The following is an 18,366-nucleotide window of genomic DNA, read 5'->3' as shown; positions in this document are numbered from 1 at the left end:
GCGAACGACATGAGATGAAAATACAAAACCTATTAAAAAGCACTGTTGGAGAGCGAATACACTATTGTCCACATAGAAATGATGCAACAAAACTGTATTTTTCATGGATGTGTAACCAACTTTTAGCCTATACCTAGTACAACCAGAAATGAATAAAACTTTCGCATACGTTTCCTGCTTCTTTTACCTGTTAGTCTTTGTTTGGGTTGTTCTCTTTATACTTTTTCTCCTTGTGAAGAGCAAGCTACTCAAAGCCAGACGACAGTTCTCGTGGTGACATGTGGGACAGTAAAATTTGATGGCAACAAGCAGCGCTACTTCAACCAGAACTTCTTGCTGACAGCACAAGCCACGCCTACCAACACGGTGTGGAAGATTGCCAGTGACTGTTTCCGCTTCCAGGACTGGGCCAGTTAGTGAGGATTGGCTGCGGGACTGACCTCTCTCATGCGACGCAGTGAACCAGCTGTATGGACAGACATTCTGCAAGCGTGGAAACGCTCACTTCGTGTTGCGCCTGTCGTTAGGGAAGGTCTACAGATGTCTCAGGGTTGATCCCAATGGGCATGGCTTTAGTAGTAAACAGTCTGAAAATGTAAGAGGTTGCTTGTGTTAGTTAAACCTAATGAAACGTTGAAGGCAATGAGCTGTGTTGGAATCATTCCTAAGATGCCTTACATGCAGCTTTGCTGCCACTTACAGACTTTTTTTTTATGTAACTCAGAAACTCTACTATTTGGAAGCTAAATACTTGTATAGTTCTGACCAAACATGTAACTGCTTCAACTTGAACAGATCTGTTTTTACAGTAGCATCTTACCTCTTTGGAAGAAGATGCCTGTGACATGTACGTAGAATTCTCAAAGCTACCTACTCGTGGTTTTAAGAGGCTGGGATGAATTGACAATGATTTCTGTTCTGTGAAAGTATGAAATATGGCTTATGAGTGTGTAATCTGTCAAATAGTCCATCGAAAAGCTAACAGTGGTAGGGAAGGACTAAATTTTTTCAGGTTTCCTTTTGACGTGAGCATCTCAGTAATTTGGATATAGTTAATTTACATTGATCTGTATATAGGGAATGCTGAATAACTCAGAACTCCTATGCCAGCGACTCTTGTCAAATGCATGTGAAGGACTTCAGACAGTACTTTTCTTTGAAGTCTTACAGTGTAAGAAGTAGGCAAATAACTTAATTTCTGTCCGCCCTAACTGGTATTTCTGCCGCTATGAAGGATGGACAAGTTTTCCCATCTTCAGTCTGCAAGTTTTGAATCACTATTATATTTTCAGGAAGTACTGTAATTAATAAAAAAAAAAAAAAAAAAGGCACTAGAAGTTTGCATTACTGTGAAGCCTACAATTCTTATCTACAGTACTGTTAATTCGGAACAGGCTCATTGATTATTGTCAACTTAGAAGAACAGATCTGAACACAAGTACCATCTTCCTCACTTACAGATTTTTACTATAGTTTTCATGTGTTTTTTTGTTTGTTTGTTTTACAGTTCCCCTTAATTATTGGTAATGTTGTGTTTTTTTTCCCCCTTGCTTTAAATTTACAGCAACTTTTGATTGCTTAAGAGTAGTTTTCTCAAGTGCATGATAGAAGAGTCTTCATCTTAATTTGGGATCTTGCAAAGTGAACCTGAATATAAACAGATTTTGTTTCAAACTGGTGTATTTCTATTTTAATCTGAGCAAAAAGTCAAAATTTAGTTATATGTGAGAATATGATTGCTTGTAAATGAAAATACGAGGGGAAATTCTAACTGATATTAGTACTGCCGCAATGACAGCAGCAGCCTGAATACACAAAGCAGTTAAGACTGCAGCTCACTTGGTTTCATTACTTAAATCAGAAAACTGTGAAAATGAGCAATATCAATTTGTCTAAAACATTTGTACTTTGTGATACTGTCCCATGAATAATGGGATATTTAGGGGAAATGAGTGGTTTTGTTTCATTTTAAGGCACTCTAGTCTTTACATCAGTAAGTTGGAATTAGTAACCTGACTTCAGAAGCTGTTTATATTTTGACTGGTTCCTCAAGCTACTGTAACTATTTTTTTTTTTCAACCTGAAGAATATTAATTCCTGCAAAACAATGTAAGAAGTCCAAAATCTTTGAAAATTGTAAATACTGTAAATACATTGCTATTTCTGTATGTAGTGAAGAAAGGATTGCTCTATTTAATTACTGTTTGTTCTTAACAGAATATGTGAGGTTCATATATTTGTATTTCTTCTACGAGTTTGAAAGGAAAACCCCAAATCTGCCTGTTTCTTATATAGCATTGTTGAACTGTGACACTGGTGTGTGGTGTGCTTTTCTTTAATTTGCTGTTGTTTACATAAGTAGTGTTACAGATCTGCTTACCTACACAAAACAGGTTTCGACTCTTGGAATGTAGTGATGGCTGCACCTGTAGCATTTGCTTGAGCTTTGAAAACAGTCACCAGAAACTACACTTACACTTGTACCTGATAAGCTTTTCCTGGGAGTAAATACCTACTGGATATTTTGGTCCAAATTTTATTTGTATAGCAGTTCTGAACCTTTTTTTGTGTCTGTGTGCAGAGTGGGAGATTTTTTTAATATCTGAGACAATATTTCAACCAAATGTTGTTCTTAGCAATTATTTCCATGCTATTTAAATATATGCTATTTTAAAATTTGACTTCTGCAATTAATACTTTAAAAAGCAAAACAAAAAAACAACACAACTACCTGAGTAAAATGTGTAGCTGGAATTGGACTTGGTGTGCATATGGGGATTTTTGAAGATAAATTAATTGTTTGAGTCTAGGGAAAGGTACTGTTCATGTGCTGGCTGTTTATTATCTTTGAATGAGGAGCACTTAGAGTGCTTCAGCACTGCCATGATTAAGTGTTGCTTTTTATTGCTGAGAAAGCTGCTTCACAAGACGTTTTTTTGGAACATATTAAGAGATAACATCGATATCAGATGAAGTCAGTAACTTTAACACTGAGAAACTAATGGCACGAGCACAAAATCTCTTTCAGACTAGCTGGGTAAGTTAGGGACGGTGCAGCTCTGTACTGCTTGTTACCACTTCTGTGGTGAAATTAGCTGGAGATAACATACAAAAGGGTTTTGTTCCATTCAGTACCAAATCAGTCCATGCTGGTTTAGTGTTTCCTCTTGTTGACTGTGCTGTAATACCTTAAATTTACACTAGGCTTCTGTTATATGTGAACTTATTTATGCTGTAAGCTGTAACCAGGAAATACCATCTTTGTCTGATTCCTGAGTTGCTAATGTACAACCACACAGTGAAACAAAGCCAGATGAGGAGCTTAGCACTTCCACATACTGAATTGTGGCTGCTGAAGACTTGATAGATCTTCTGGTTTGTGTATTTTCCCTGTATTGTCTTTGGAAGTCACTGTTCTTAGGTTGCTTTGTTCTTTTAACGTACTACGGTTAAACTGACTTAAAACACCTGCTGTTGCATGGAATGGAGAAAAGTGATTTATTCTCCTGATACAAATGACACTTTGATATGCCTACACTTTGTTATCCTGACTGGGAAAAAGCACATTATAAAAGAAATGCTGCTTTATTAGCACTTCATTATATTTTGTAAGTTTTTGAAGTTTTTCAAGACCTCTTGTAAGATTCTTTTAAAAAAAAGTCTTGCTTTTTTAAAAAACATTTTCATAGTTCTTATGATATTAAAACTTCAGGAAATAATTTGTGGCTTCTTATCGTTACTGCTTGTGTTGTAGATATCAGTTCTGATTGTTGCAGCGTGGTGCTGGGACACTGCAGAACAGGCTGTCAGCTCTTTGTCAGTGCTGCAGTAAAAAAAATATTTGGAATAACGGGTAATTCTACAGCAAATGCCTCACCAAGGGCACTGTGAAGCAGTAAAAGGTGTTGAACTGGCTAAAGTAACAGTCTCAATTTGATATTTCTGTCCTATAAACTGTACTGACATTTAGACTGCTATCCAAGAGTTGCTAGTAATGGAAAGAGAATGGTAATGTGAGGGCCATGTCTATCTGGAAATGGGCATTGACCTAGAACCATGGTCTAGAAGCAAGTAATGCCAACTATATTGTAATGTTCTTGCTGTGTTTTAAGGTGTAGATTTTAGTGAGGCTTCAAAAGCAGTCGCTTTTTTGTAATTACTCTGACAAAGGCTCTGACAGCTGATAAAGTATAAAGGCTTAGGAGTGCTGGGAAACACAAATCACAGTCAGAGCTAAAACACAAGATATTTTTGCTTGTATGATAAAAGTGAATCTAGAAATTACTCTTGCAATATCTCCCCGGGGCTGAAGAAAAGAATAGTTAAGTCTTTCTAAACAAGCTTTTCTTTTCTGACCATAACTGAAAAAGGTATTGATAGCTGTGCTATTTATTTAGAAGACTGGGTTTAATAAGATCAATTAATCCATTTCCTTATCTTTTGTGTCCAGTGATTGAATGGGTTGTGGAGACTAAATTGGCATTTCACTTTCCATCAGTAATACAGGTACCTTAGCAATATGGTACCGATTTAAAAAGTGTGTTACATTTTGGTGGCTATTTTTTATATTCTTAAAAGCTAATTCAGCTCGTTCCCAGTGGGTTTGGAGCTTCCCTGTTCTTCCAAGTGTACAATGTATTAATTTTATTAAACCAAAAATATGTGAATGTTGGTGGTGGGATTAATACTCATCAAGGTCTATGTATGCCACAGTGTGAATTTCTCTTGGGTGTCCAAATATTTTGGTGTGTCCGTTGGTACCAACAGAGTGGGAGTGAACTCTTCATATGAACTTGTGTTACCTGCTCTGTTATTTACCCTTCTGTCAAACTGGAGTGTGTTCCTGGGTTCTGAGTGTTTAAAGTATGCTTTACTGAGGAACTCAATGCACCCTTTATACATCTTTAGACTCATCTGGATGGAATGATCTATAAGCGCATTGTGAGTTCTTCAGTGTCACTGAATTGATTTAGGAAGCCAGAATTTCTAATGGACTGAAATCTCACTACTCTGACAGGCTAGTTTTTGTTCTGCTTCTTCCAGTCCTGAAGCAGTGCTGCTTGCCAAGGCAGTCTAACCTGGTTTGATAGGGTGTCTGTTCCCAGCTGAACTCCGTGAAGACTGCTTTCACTGGGGAGACGTCAAGGAACTGAGGTTTTCATTCAAGTCTATGGTTTTGTTTTCCCATAAGAGTCCAATAAGACTCCTAACGCTCCTCTATAACAATCTCACTGCGTGCTTTCCTCTTTCATTTGTGATAGGATTTAAGACAGTATGTGGACTGTAACAAAAAATGGTTCTGTACATTTGTGGGCAAAAGATAAACTGTAAGAAAAGATATTTTGAAATGCACTGAAAATATTTTTGAAAACCACTGAAAATATTTTGTCTTTTAAGTCACAGGTTCCACATCATCTTGATGGTAACACAAATGGAATTACAATTTGTATAGCAGCACACTGGTGACACATCTGGTTATTATTCCCAGGCGATTGGTCAGATGTGAGACGGGTATAGGAAATAAACACAATATTCATTTTGTTGCAGGCTTATCATACCCACAAAGTACAATGAGGTGTAAAAGGAAGTAAAAAATAAATTGGCACTATCTTTAGAACATAATGTAGATCATTCTGAGGTTTCTGGCCTAACACAGGCAAGCAGGCAGAACAGGTGAAATCATTCTGCCCTACATCTGGGAACACCGTCATTTACATTTGTTCTCCACGCTTTCTCAAAGCCAGTAGGCTTCTGAAAAAATACCTGCCAGAGTCACCATGAATATCAAAATGTGTGAACTGAATAAACACATGTATACAGGCAAATGCATTTGTATGTTTAAGTGTTTGTAGATGTATTTAAGCATATCTATGGGGTATGTATCTTGTTCCAGCATAAGCTGCAGTTGATGCATGATGGTGTTACCTTAAACATCTGGTTGAACTGTAACTGTTAGGCAGAATAGATGGGCTGATGTAAATTACAGATTGCTACAGTTCACCGAGACCTTATGGTTCTTGCAAGTATTGAAAGGTACAGATAGAACAGCAGATAATTAGATGTTTTGTTAGTTACTTGGCAGGAGGTTTTGTGCCTTTCCTATTTGTGAAATGTGTAATGAAACCTTTTTCCAGGGCAGCCCTTTTTTTTTTAGGTAGGCTCTAAATACAGCATATTGCACACACTTCGTATCTGGGGAGGAGAGAAGCAGGTGGGTTATGGAGAACGTACTTTGTGGTGTGTGTTGGATGCTGACTGGGAGGGGTTGGGAGGACAACTCTTTCTGAGCTGCCTGTAGGATGGAGCAGTGCTTCCACTGATGATACTAACTGGCTGATACTACGTGAAATGTCTCAAGCACACATTTTAGTGTCCAGTGCACTGAAGTTTAATGTGTACAGACCTCTCATACTCGGGGAACTCTAACAGTCCTTGCCTTGTTCTTGCCTTACCTAGCTGAATTCAGCAGCAGCAGTTAGTGCTGTAGATTCCAAATAGTTTGTAATGCCTCTTAGAGGCCAGAGTCCTGCTGGTGGACAGTGTTTGGGCAGAAAAAGAGAACTAATCACTGGGATAGAGTTATATAAAAGGATATGTATAATTAGCCCATCCTCCTCATAGGGGGAAACTGTGGCTGTAGTCAGCTTAAATTTTTATTGTATTGAAGGAATTCTGCACAGAAAGTCTTCTATCATGACTGGCACCATGTTGTAGTTAGCCCCGTGTAGAAGTTCTGTAGGCAGCTTCTGTAAGTTCAGACACGTGCCCTTTGTGCTTAGTGCTCTTCACAAAGCCCACATCAAAACTGGCAGTTTCATTTGCCAGAGGCACGCTCTTAATCCTTGTAGATGGAGGTGGCTGACTAGAACTGTTACTGTTGTCTAACAATTTAGTTGGAGATTTTAAGAATATTGGCAATTTGTTTTTTCTTAAATTCTTTTTTCACACAGTGCTAATTATTATATTTTCTTTGCCAAGCTGAAGTTTTCACGTGCCATCTGCTGTTACAGTGCTGGCATGTAGCACTATTGCCTGTACTCACATTGAAGTTTTTCATGGAGCTTGAATTTTCCCCCCGCCTCATGCTTTTTAATTATTAAGGTGTTTAGGATTCACAAGATACACTTTGATATCTAATGACATATCACCTTGGATAAAATCGTAACGCTGAAGTAACGGGGCTGGGTGGAGGTACATGTTCCTTGGGATTGTTCATTAAGCTTTATTGGAGGGGAGGGGGGAGAAACAACAACTACAAGAAATGATAGGCTATTAACATAGCTAGAACATCCACAAAATATTGAAAATAACCGTTATCTGCCTCACTTCTTTGTAAAGTGCAAATGCTGTTTGTTCTAATCCTAAATTTTAACTTGTACAAAGATATATTTGGAATTACATTTCTGGGTCGGTGGAGAGAAGTTACCGGTGGCTTTAGCACTTAACTGCGTGTCAGCAAAGGCACAGCGCCTACAGGAGGTACTGATGCTTTCCTCGTGGGCACAGCTTCACCTCTGAGCTGGTTTTGTTTTAATAAACGCGTCCACATCGAGCCCAAACCCGTCTTGCTTTAGCAGAACGCGACTTGACCCTTGCAAAGCCTTGTACCTGCTGTAACGACCCGGGCTGGGGCGTGATGGAGGGGATGACGCTGTGATCGCAGAGCTGCCTTTCACTGCCGAAGCGCTGCCTTCGGGGGGGAGCACAAGCGGTGGAAGAGAAGGAAGACCTTTAAACCTCGAAGCTCTGCAGACGGCAAACGGGAGGGCTCCGGGCACGCAGTGCCGCAAGCGGTCGGTGTAGGAGCGCGGTGGCCACCCCAAAGAGCTGGGGGAGCCCCACGCGAGGGAAGGGGCCCCGGGTCGGCACAGTGGCAGAAGCGGTCCCGAGGCTGGGCTCTTCCTCCTCTTCCTCCCCGAGGCTCTGGGCGCTCACATCAGCCGCTGCTCCTCGGCGGGGCCGCCCTCCTCGGCCGGCTGCCCGGGGCCACCGCGGCCCCAGTCGCGCTCGATGTAGAGGTGGTAGGGGTCGTGCTTGGACTCCAGCTTCCGCGAGCGGGTGTAGGCCAGGATGAGCGCCCCGGCCAGGCAGCCGTAGAAGACCATGATGAGCAGGATGTACAGCGAGGCATCTCCCCCCGGGCCCTGGCCGGCCGCCGCGCTCCCGTTGGTGCCGCGGCGCAGCTCCCGCAGCAGCGACCCCAGCAGCGCCTGCAGCCGCCGCGCCTCGCTGCAGTTCATGGCCGGGATGGGAACGGGGCCCCGCGGCTGAGCCCCTCCGCTCGGCAGCTGCTGGCCGCAGCCTCTGTGCCGGGAGGCTCGGGGCCGTGCCAGCCCTTTGGGATGGCTCCAAGCTTCGCTCCAATCGGGAGCGGGGAGAGAGCCTTTAGGGCTGCTTCCTTACGGTGCCTAACTTCATTGGGACGCGTGTTTGTGTGCCAGAAAGGATAAAATCATCTAATTCTGTTTGAAAGGTGCAGCCTGGGAAAGAAAAAAAAAGAAAGCAGCCGAGCAATCCTCATGCCTGTGCCCCCGGGAGCAGGTCCTGTGCAGGTGAGAGCACTGGGCACTGCTGAGCACCAGCTGGGCTCCCTCTCCCCTTAGCAGGGAATGGTGACGGAACTAAGAAAAATCTGTTCTGCTCAGAACAGTGCGAGCTGAGACCCCCTGCTCTTCGGTTCCCTGAAGTACAGTGGCAAGATCTTTCATGATTTTTTGTAACTACTTGGGAAAATGCAGACCCACTGACATAAAGCCAGAGAGGAGCTGGTTTTCCTTAAAGCCTCTCTTTTTAACTTGCTCCAGGAATAAGTACTAGTAAAATGGGGATGTTTCTACCATGATGTATTCTCCATCCTTTTTTTTTTTTTTTTCCCTAAGGGTTAAGGTTCATTGTTTCTTGTTTCTGCATTAGCAAAATATAACTGAGAAATCCTCTGGTTTAAGGGTAATTGTGGTGTGTCACGTCTCTTATGAACAAAGCTTTTGGTTCAGGTACTTTGTAGGCATCTTGCTATTTCATTGTCTAAGGAAGGCCTTCTGGAAGTGTATTGGTGGCTGAACAACAGAAGTAAAGAGTGTTTTTTGTTGCCTTGAACAATTTTCTTGGCACCTTTCAAAGTAAGGCCCCTACTTTTCAGTAGCTGTTAGTGGGCTGAATGTAGGTTAAAACTGAGTCAGACTGACTTGTTAGAAGTGAAGCTCGGGTTGCGTAGCGTTTGTTTGCAGAGCTCCGTAAGAAGTCCCTGTCACCACCTGCACATTTCTGCCCTTCAGAACAATATTGTTATTGTGTTACTGTAAGCGTTCAAAGCAGAGATGCAGGTTTTTAACAAGGCAAAAAAAGGACTCTAAAAGCCAGCTCAGCTTCCCACGTGGATCTGGATGTGGAGCTGTGACTGCTGGTGCTGGTTTTGGGAGGGGGTGTGGATGTGAAGCAGATGGCGAGGTGGGTGGCTGGAGATGGCACTGCTGCTGCTCCCCCAGCACTGGGGTGCTGTTTTCCCTCTGCTTGCTGCCAGCTGCCGGTGTAACACTTCTGTCACACTTGCCAAGCCCGCTGACCAGCTCTCCTGGCCCAGCTGCGAGCCTTGCAGTAGGTGCACCTTCCATCCTTTGCTGTCCTCTGCGGTGGTGTAATTCTCCACAGTAGCAGCAGGATGGAAATCTGGTCCAGAAGTTCTTAGGACTAAGCCTGCCCTCACACAAGTCATGTGGTATGCCCCTAATACTGAAGTTGCCAAATCCGTGTTAGGGTAGGGTTGTCTTTTAATCCAAACCAGTGAGATGAGCAATGATCACATTGTGGTGAGACTGTTGTCAGTGGCCGAGATGCCAATGTCCCACTGGAAGGAAGTGGGGGAAAAATGGCAAGAAAATCTTTCATGCTGACAGAAACATATTATAGGGAGGGGCAAATTGTAGCTTGCCACATGTAACCTCCCTGATGGTACCAGATAGTTCCCTGTCCCAGGAAAAGAGCCTGGCCCAGGAAGAATGCTTGTACTGTGCTTTAGATTACACCAGTGTGAGAAAAAGGGCTACAGGCTTCTGAAGAATGAAATCGGAATGCAAAATGGTTTTAATTTCTGGGACTTTATCTCCTTCCTGTGGGTGATGCTTCAGAAAAGCAGATGTGCAGCCACGTTAGTGGCGGCTGTGCAGCGTTACCGCAAAAAAGCAGCGTGTTAAGGGGAGTCACAAGCCAAGCACAAGGCAGGTCTCAGCTGCTGCATGTGAGGGAAATGTGTTTGGAATGCAGCAACCTTACAGATGGGCTTTGGGGGGTAATTCCCCTAAGCTGCCTAGGGCAGCTGGGGTGGGTATTGTATTTCAAACAGGGACAGAGTGGCCCTGTTTTAATGACCCTGGTTAAAGTTTGTAAAAGCAGGCTCATCAGGAGAGGTTGGGTTTGCTTAGACTTGAAAGACAAAAAGTAAAGTAGGGCAGGCAGCTGGAGAGAACAGTGATCCTATTCTTTGTGTTCACTCCCTGGGGGAGCACCGTAAGTAATAAACTGATCCATATCCAACAGGAAAGGTTTAGGTTAAATACCACGTTGTTTAAAACAAACAAAAACCTCAGCAACACCTCCTGGGGCTGGGACTCTGTTGTGAAGTGCTGGAACAGTATGGGGACTCACCCAAAACGTAGCTGGGCTTGTTTTATTCTTAAATAAGCTCAACAGAAACCTGGTGGTGGTGGTGTTTCAAAATGGGAGAACAGGTGGAAAAAAAATCTAGTTTTTGTTTTGTGTTGTTTTGTTGTTGGGGTGGTTTCTTTTTTTTTTTCTTTTTTTTTTTTCCCCTTCTTTAAATGCATAGGTGTGGGCTGAGGACCAGTGTGCCCCGGAGCTGTCTTTGTTTAATTTAGTTAGCACTGGCCTAATGTCAAGACTGCACACTTCAAACTAAACACAGTTTTGGACAAATTACCTATGGTAATCAGCTGCGTGCTTTGTTGAAACACTTTTTGGTCAATATCCAACAAAACAGGTCTGATTTTCTTCCAGATATCTCTTCCCCAGTAAAGGAGTAGCATGATTCTAGGTGTACAGCTCCCAGTAGCAAAGCAATGATGCAGAGAAATCCAGCACCCCGCCTCTGTCAGAACTCACCCAAGTCAAATGAGGTGACAATGACGGCCCAACAACAAGTGTGGTTTTTAGTATGGTCAGTGCTGCTCCTCTATGGCTCATGTAATCCTATCGCGTTGAAAACAAGCCTATCAATGTCCCACTTTGCAGCAGCAGTGAATTAACTGGAAATGAGATTTGTTTGTTCCTGGTAACTTCACACTACTGTCAAACACCTGGTGAGTCCGCTCTTCAGCATTCCTGCAAGCAGCAACAGCAAGTTTTGTTGATTGCATTTTGTAAATCATCTTTGTGGTACTTCATGCAAAAGAAGCACCATTTTTTGTTTTGACCTTCTGATGTTTAAATGTTACCCTCCAAAAGGGAAACTGATTTACTCATATGTAAATGGTGCTTAGCCAGTAGCAGGCTCAGGGAATTTTGCAATAACCAGAATTTACCTTTTGCACTATAGTTACTCAAAGCTAACAGTCTGGGAGGTGGGAGGGTGGCTGTTTTGGTTTTGTTCTGACTGGGGACTGACTAATGACCCCCTTTCTCAACTTGTCTACTCTGTATGCAGCCCTGAAGCGCTAGACAGGAGCTGCAGTTCCTCGTGCTGGCTTACCGGGGGGTTCTCTGCTCCTTGTTACTCTCAAAGCCTTCTGGTGTTGTACTGGGCACCCAATTACACAGGGTTTGCGAAACCCCACGTAACCTACTCTTGTGGGACTAACTTGTTCCTTTCTCTGTTTATACTTTTCTCCCTTGCAAGCATTTAGGCCAGCCTCCTGTTACGTGCAATGTTAGTGTTGCGTTATCTAGAGGAAGTGAATCACTTCCCCCAGCCCCTACCCAGGGATCAGTGTCAAAGCTGTCCTTGAGAGGTGCTCGTGTAGCCTTCGTTCATTCTGATGCTCTAGGGACTTTCAGTGACGGTGACCTTGAGCAACCTCAAGTTCCTCCTTGAATAAAGGATTTGTTTAAAAGTTGTGGTGTTTTTCTCAACATGTCCCTTAGTGTATAGACTTTTTTTGTAAACCTTTTCCACTGGAGACAGCTCTTTTGTGCCTTTGTTAGGACAACAAAGCCATATGCAGCTGAAGGTTAATCGGAACTTGTTATGGGCCACTCCTGTTCAGGCCAGCTAAACTCAACTTCTTCAGCCTTTCTTTGTAGATGAAGCTTTCAAGCCCCCCTGTGACTGTTGCTATACTCTGTCTGTCTGTAGATACCCTATGTTTTTGAAAGTAGAGAGACTAAATACCATCTGTGCCTGAACTGGACCCTTCCTTTCTTTTTGAACTCGTTTCTCAATCTTGTTTGAAGATGACTTCAAACTCTGAGTCCGTTTTTTGGAGACTCAGAGTTGTTTGGAAACTTGCAGTTGTTTTCATTTCTCTGGAACCTTCAGGTTTAACAAATGGACTGCTTTCTCAGTCTTCAGTCCCACATCGCCTGTCCTTTCAGTTAAGCACTGGGTATGTCAGGTAGTGGTTTTGAAGCCATATCCTGTCACGTCATCTGCATCCTAATTCCTTCTAATGAGAGCGACATTCTCACACATACTGTTCCTTATGTCTCTACAAGTTCTATCACAAAAGGATTTACAATTAATTAAAAATAAGGATGACATTCTTACCAAAGTGCAAATGTAATAATTTGCAAGTAAACTCTACATTACATTTGAAGTAAGCCCGTTGTTACCCCTCCATTTTTTTTCCCTTCTCCAAAAATGCTTGAAAAGCTGATGTGTATTGAATACTTTTGCAGCATATCTGCATTCAGTTTCGTAAAAGATAAACTAAGCCTGCCCTAGACTTGTTTTCAGCCTTTGTAGTACGTTGATTTCGTGAAGGTTTGCTCAGCTGCAGAGAGAATGGGAGGTGCTGAACAGTAACTGGAAATAACATGCAATACATAAAGACCTTCCAGAACACAACTTCTTTAACCATTTCAACTGTATTCCATTTTTGAAATGTGTGTGTATATATATATACTGAAAATAGCAATTCTCAGTCAGCCAAGACACAGAAGGTACCCAGAGTCTAGATAAAATACATTTCATATAAATACATTCATGGTTTAAAAGAAAATCATACAACTTGCTGACAGGTCCAAGTGCAAGTAACTTCCTTACACATTTAAACACTTCTGTGATGCTAACAGGCTGTCTAACCATTATTTAACAGCGACTGATTTTAACCATGGAAAAGTTGGTGACATAGGTCCAGGACTGAGTCACTTGAAAAGGTGCTAATGATACAGAAAGTAATTCTGTTGTCATAAACCGATGTATGTGTCTTTATATATATGCTCTGTATTCTAATATTCTTAATGTAATTAGGAATATTAGAAAAGCTGGTTTTTGGTTCCTTTTGGTGACTGTTCTAATTCCATGCACAACTAGGTGCAGGAAGGTCTGTGTACTAGATCTGCTGTTTCCCTTTCCCCCTCAGGGTTCTTGGAAGATGGACTGGCAGTGTTCTGGACTGGCCAGAGAAGCTAAGCATGGGGAACTTTCAAGTTGGTCCCAAGGAAAAGGGGCAGTTTGGTTGACCAGTATATAGCCATGATGTATTTTAGCCAAAAGCTGTTTGAGCTGGAGGAAAAAAAAATACACATACATGCGAGAAAATAAAAACTTGCCCTGAAATTGCAAGCTAGTACGTTAAAGGGCAGCATCGTACAAAATCTTTTACTTTCTGTACAGTGACAATAACAAATAATTTTCCTTTTTAACCATCATATACACAACACATTATGAATAGAAGAAATCTATAAATACTTTAAAATTAATTTGTCATATATAGCAGTTGAGCCACACCTGTACAAAATGTATGCAACATATATAAAATGATTAAGAAAAGTGCAAAGTAGAACAGTATCAAGAGCCTCCACTTTTTACAGCATTTACGGTTCAAGGGTAAAGAGCTAGCAGGGATGCAGGAGCTCAGGTACTAACAAGTCAAAAGAGACACAGTACAGGATGCTGCACACAAAATGATAAACTATTATTAAGTTATAACATCTCACTTCAGCACATCTACAATTTCCAGTTAATAAAAGAACATTTTTATAAGGAATCTCTATGTAGAGTGATTTGTCCCTGTTAACAAGTCCCTTAAAACAATGATTTCCCCAGCCACTGCGTACTTTCCCATAAGTAAAATAAAACTACGTGGAGAAACTACTGTTGTTTCCTGGTTGTCTTGTTTTGGTTACCATATTGTAAAAGGTGAACAGAAATACCTTTCTGTAACATAGATATTTATATTCTGATCCTGTAAATTACACAGAGATAACTTGTACCATTACTCACATCTATGTGAAGGTCCAGAGGATCAGGCCCCCTCAAAAAAAAAATCAACTGAGTTTCAAATCTTAGAGACAACTGCCCATCAATTTCATCATTTGCCAGTCAGGATGCAAGTTTTGCATTCTGCATTCGGCTGATGTTTTCTCATCAGAACCTCCTGCAGTAAGGCAAGTCTTTGTTTTTTGTTTTTAAATGCTGTATGTCCTAATGTGAAAGCTCTGCTTGAATTAAAACGTGGTGGCAAGTAAAAGATGTATTTGGTGAGCTGAAATTTGAAATAGTTGATTCAATGGTCTTGAGCAAAACTTTCAAATAACTTGTTTTTAGAAGGCTTTTCAGTTCACCTTTATTTCAATAAGTATACTTCGTATTTTCTTTTAGGCACTGTAAATACTGAAGATAACTGAGGTGCAGAAGAATCCATCCATTCTCAAACAGTACATTACTAGTGGTCTCTAGCAAGTTCTTGACCCATGTTGTTTTCTTATTTTTATTTTTAATGGAGACAGTTAAGCTTTAAATACACATTTTGTCCCCACTAAGTATCTTACTATGATAGAATCATCAAAATTATATTAATGTTTCTCTTTGAAATGTACATCAGACTTCACAGTCAATAAGGGAGAAATTGCAAGCAGTCTGAATATGCTAGAGAAACAATAAGAATAACATTATCTGTCCATACTGCTTCACATAATTATGTCTGTCTCAAAACTGGAAATGATGACATGAAACTGAAGCACATTAAGGTTTTCTGCTAGTAATTATGAATTTGGAGTCTAAGATCTTTGCTCTCATTAGAGATTATAAGAAACATTCATCCATTTGGTGTATTTTCTGGATCCATGTGATACCTACTCTATACAAAGACGTCCAAAATCAAGGCATGAGAAGGAACCTTCTGCACAACCGTCTAGTCAACAGAACTTGTTTATTTGCCTCCATACATTCTTTCAATGTCATTGAGGTAATGGTTCTTCAGTTCTTTCCGTTTCAACTTGAAAGCATCTGTTACTAACCCAGTCTCTGGGGTCCATGGTTCAGGGCTTAATCGTACTTTGATGGGTATTTCAAACCTTTCTAATTTCACTGCAGGGACAAGAAGAAACAAAAGCGTAACGTTGTCAAATGGAACATTCACTCTACCTAAAAACTTAGGCAAGCACTCTAAAACTTGTGTAATATGGTGTCCTATTGATGGAGTAACCTTAAAGAAGGTACACAAGCAAACTTAATTGTGTACCAAAGCTCAGTGCTGATTACTGTACAAATATCCTAATAACTTACTGTATTTAGCTTATATTGGATCTGAGAGTGTAAAAATCTAAAGCTTGCAACAAAGGAGTTTGTAGCCTGAAGATCTGACTACTGTCACAAGAGAATATGCTGAGTTAGATCACTATCATAGGAATACAGTAATAACTGTATTAACTCAGGTTGGTTAGATGTACTGTGTATTTACTTCTATACCTTCTGTGCTTGAGCAATTCTTCCCCATACTTTTATTTCCTAAAAGATTGTTTAGGGTTCAAAATGAAGGGGCTTCTCTGTATTTTTGTCACAGTAGTCACTTACTCTCCCTTCAAGCTGGAACCAGACGCTTGGTGCACGCACACAGCATCATTACAACCACAAGCTGCTCCTATCTCTTGCCCAGGTTGAAGAGGGGTGAGTAAGGGAGGAGGTGGGGAGCTGCTACAGTGCCTGCCCTGCATCAGGAACAGGGTAGGGAGCTGCTGCATGTGCACTGCTTGATGGGCTTTGCTACCAGGTTCTGCGTGTAGGCCTGCAAGAGGACCCACTCAGTCTTGTAGCTGAATTTCTAGGACAACTTGTGGCAGCACAGCCTCTAGGTGGCAGCAAATACAGGGCAGTTGGGATGTCTGTTCTCTGGAGCTCTGTCTTCTGAACTTCAAACAGGTATCGGAAGGTACTGTTTCATCCTACTTAGTTACATGCCTGCTCATGATGAAGGTGCATTATGTTCTGCTAAAAATCAGGATTGTCTCTGAAGTACTTTTGGAAAAAAATACAGCTGCATCTAAATAGTAGATGACTGCCTAGAAAGTAAAAAATGTATAAGCAGAGACTTTGAATAACAAATCTATATGAAGAATAATTACCTAGTTCATGATGGAATAACATTAGCATGTTTAAGCTCAAGTCATAGATCTACAAACTGATGAGGCTTTTGATCATTCACTTGCACTGTAGCAAGGAATAGTAGGCTTTAAGCCAATACAAACATAAGGGTCATGGTGGTTCAAAGCTGTAGGACACACAGTTGCACAGAAAAAAGCTTAGAGATCTTGTTTAGCTACTTTTCTTACCAGCAAGTGTCTTGTAACGTTCCCTCCAAACTGACAGCCCCTTAGGTTCTTACTTTAACTGCATTAAATAAGCAACCTGTCTATAGACAGGTTAATTTAGAAATTAGTTTTTAAAAGTCTCTATTTTCTTGAGGGGAAAAAAAAAAGTAGTGAATTCCTGGCATAACAGGGATGAATTTGATGTGGTGTTTGTCTGTGATAAAACTCTTCTAAGTTTTGGTAAAGGCAGAATCAACAGGCAGAAGGAAGAGAAGTTAGTAAGGATAGCTGAAAACTTCTGCTGGACAAGCACCATGAGATGGCTAACACACTATGCCACTTTACTTACTCTTGTCTGCCACTTCTTTAATTTCTCGCAGTATTTCAGCTTCCATTGCAGGATTGTTACAAATATCTACCCAGGTTCCACTTATACCTTTCTGCTCAGCTAACGCAGTCAGCTTCTTCTGATTAGGAACCACAAAACTGATCACGTAAGACTGGTCACTACCACAGGATGGCAAGAGAAGGAAGGAAAAAAAGATTAAAACAGTTGAAAGCTTCCATTTCAAGGAGTAAAACGCTTACTTGATGTTATATACACAGATCCACAGTGCTTTTTGAAATGCACTTATTCCCCCATACAGAGTTTTTCTTGTATGTTAGGTTTTCACAACTTCTGACCATCAAAGGTCAGGTTCTAAGTTAAGTGGTTAAGTTTGATCAGTATCATACTTAATGTGCAAAATTATAGCATAATTTAGCTTCCCAACTGCATCTGGTGCTTAAGTAGTTCTCTGCAGTTTCCCTTCATGTAGTATGTATAAGCAGGTGGAAGGAGGCACCCAGGCTATTTCCAAAACTCAGAGAGCTTTAGATCAGGTGCAAAATGTCCCATTAACTTTTCTCTGTTATTCTGACAGAAGGCCAAAGTACATGCTAAACTATACCTGTTTGGGGAGGAGAAGGGATGAAGCTGAAATGAATTACAAGAGGAGAAATGCCAACAGAAAAGCCCAGTTCGGGGGAATCTGGGAGCCTGTGCTACTTCAGAGATGCTCTTTATAGCTCACACTTGTTTCCATGTTTTCCACTTTTCAGTGGAAAACATGGAAAACTGTAGTATATCAATAGAAAAGTATATCAAAGGGTCAGAGCTTGCATTTCATGTTTACCCTAAATTACCTTTAAACAGTAAAACTAGTCTTACCTTTTGGCATAAGCACAGATATTGTCAATCAACGAACAGTTCTTCAGAGCTGCCTCTACTTTGCCCAGAGACACATATTCTCCTGCTTGTAGCTTTACCAAGTCTTTTTTACGATCTAGGAGTTGAAGGGAAAGAAGGAGAAAAAAAAACGTACTCCATTTAAACTTCTGCACTTCCACACTCATTTTCAATGCCACTACATATGTATTCTGTGCCATGCCATGTAAAGGTGTATTAAAAGGAGTTAAAGCATTTTACTCAAATTATAAAAAGGCTAATGCCATAAACGTATTCTGGAAACTTTATAAAGGCTTCTGTAAAGAAGTTTAGGTAGCACTACACCTGTCGCAAAACATGTATGGAAGTTATGGAGATTGTGATTTCAAAGCTTTGCAATGAATACCAAAATATTAATCTTACATTTACTCATCAAAGCTTGTGTGCTGAATTTAAAT

The 18,366-nt window shown here is 41.0% G+C and overlaps 3 protein-coding genes across 20 annotated transcripts in view; 1 reads left to right on the top strand and 2 right to left on the bottom strand.

Moving 5' to 3' along the window:
- The window catches only part of NXT2 (nuclear transport factor 2 like export factor 2), an 80,194-nt gene extending 77,883 nt beyond the window's left edge, over positions 1–2,311 (top strand). For all 4 annotated transcript variants that reach the window (XM_084534126.1, XM_084534127.1, XM_084534125.1 and 1 more), the window contains one exon: positions 239–2,311. In XM_084534126.1, coding sequence (XP_084390252.1) covers positions 239–417 — 179 coding nt within the window. In that variant the 3' untranslated portion in view covers positions 418–2,311. The remainder of the gene's footprint in view (positions 1–238) is intronic.
- Positions 1,235–15,154, bottom strand: KCNE5 (potassium voltage-gated channel subfamily E regulatory subunit 5). The gene has a single exon (XM_084534128.1). The coding sequence runs from the start codon at positions 8,238–8,240 to the stop codon at positions 7,932–7,934; it is 309 nt and encodes a 102-aa protein (XP_084390254.1). The 5' UTR covers positions 8,241–15,154; the 3' UTR covers positions 1,235–7,931.
- Positions 15,155–15,306: 152 nt separating this feature from the next.
- Positions 15,307–18,366, bottom strand: part of ACSL4 (acyl-CoA synthetase long chain family member 4) — a 36,798-nt gene continuing 33,738 nt past the window's right edge. For all 15 annotated transcript variants that reach the window (XM_084534114.1, XM_084534110.1, XM_084534119.1 and 12 more), the window contains 3 exons: positions 17,912–18,026; positions 17,051–17,208; positions 15,307–15,481 (listed from right to left, as the gene is read on the bottom strand). In XM_084534114.1, coding sequence (XP_084390240.1) covers positions 15,324–15,481; positions 17,051–17,208; positions 17,912–18,026 — 431 coding nt within the window. In that variant the 3' untranslated portion in view covers positions 15,307–15,323. The remainder of the gene's footprint in view (positions 15,482–17,050; positions 17,209–17,911; positions 18,027–18,366) is intronic.

The sequence above is a fragment of the Aythya ferina genome (assembly GCF_964211825.1).
Source record: "Aythya ferina genome assembly, chromosome: 13".
NCBI lineage: Eukaryota > Metazoa > Chordata > Aves > Anseriformes > Anatidae > Aythya > Aythya ferina.
Note: the sequence above shows the minus strand (reverse complement) of the source record. Positions and strands in the feature narration are given on the sequence as shown.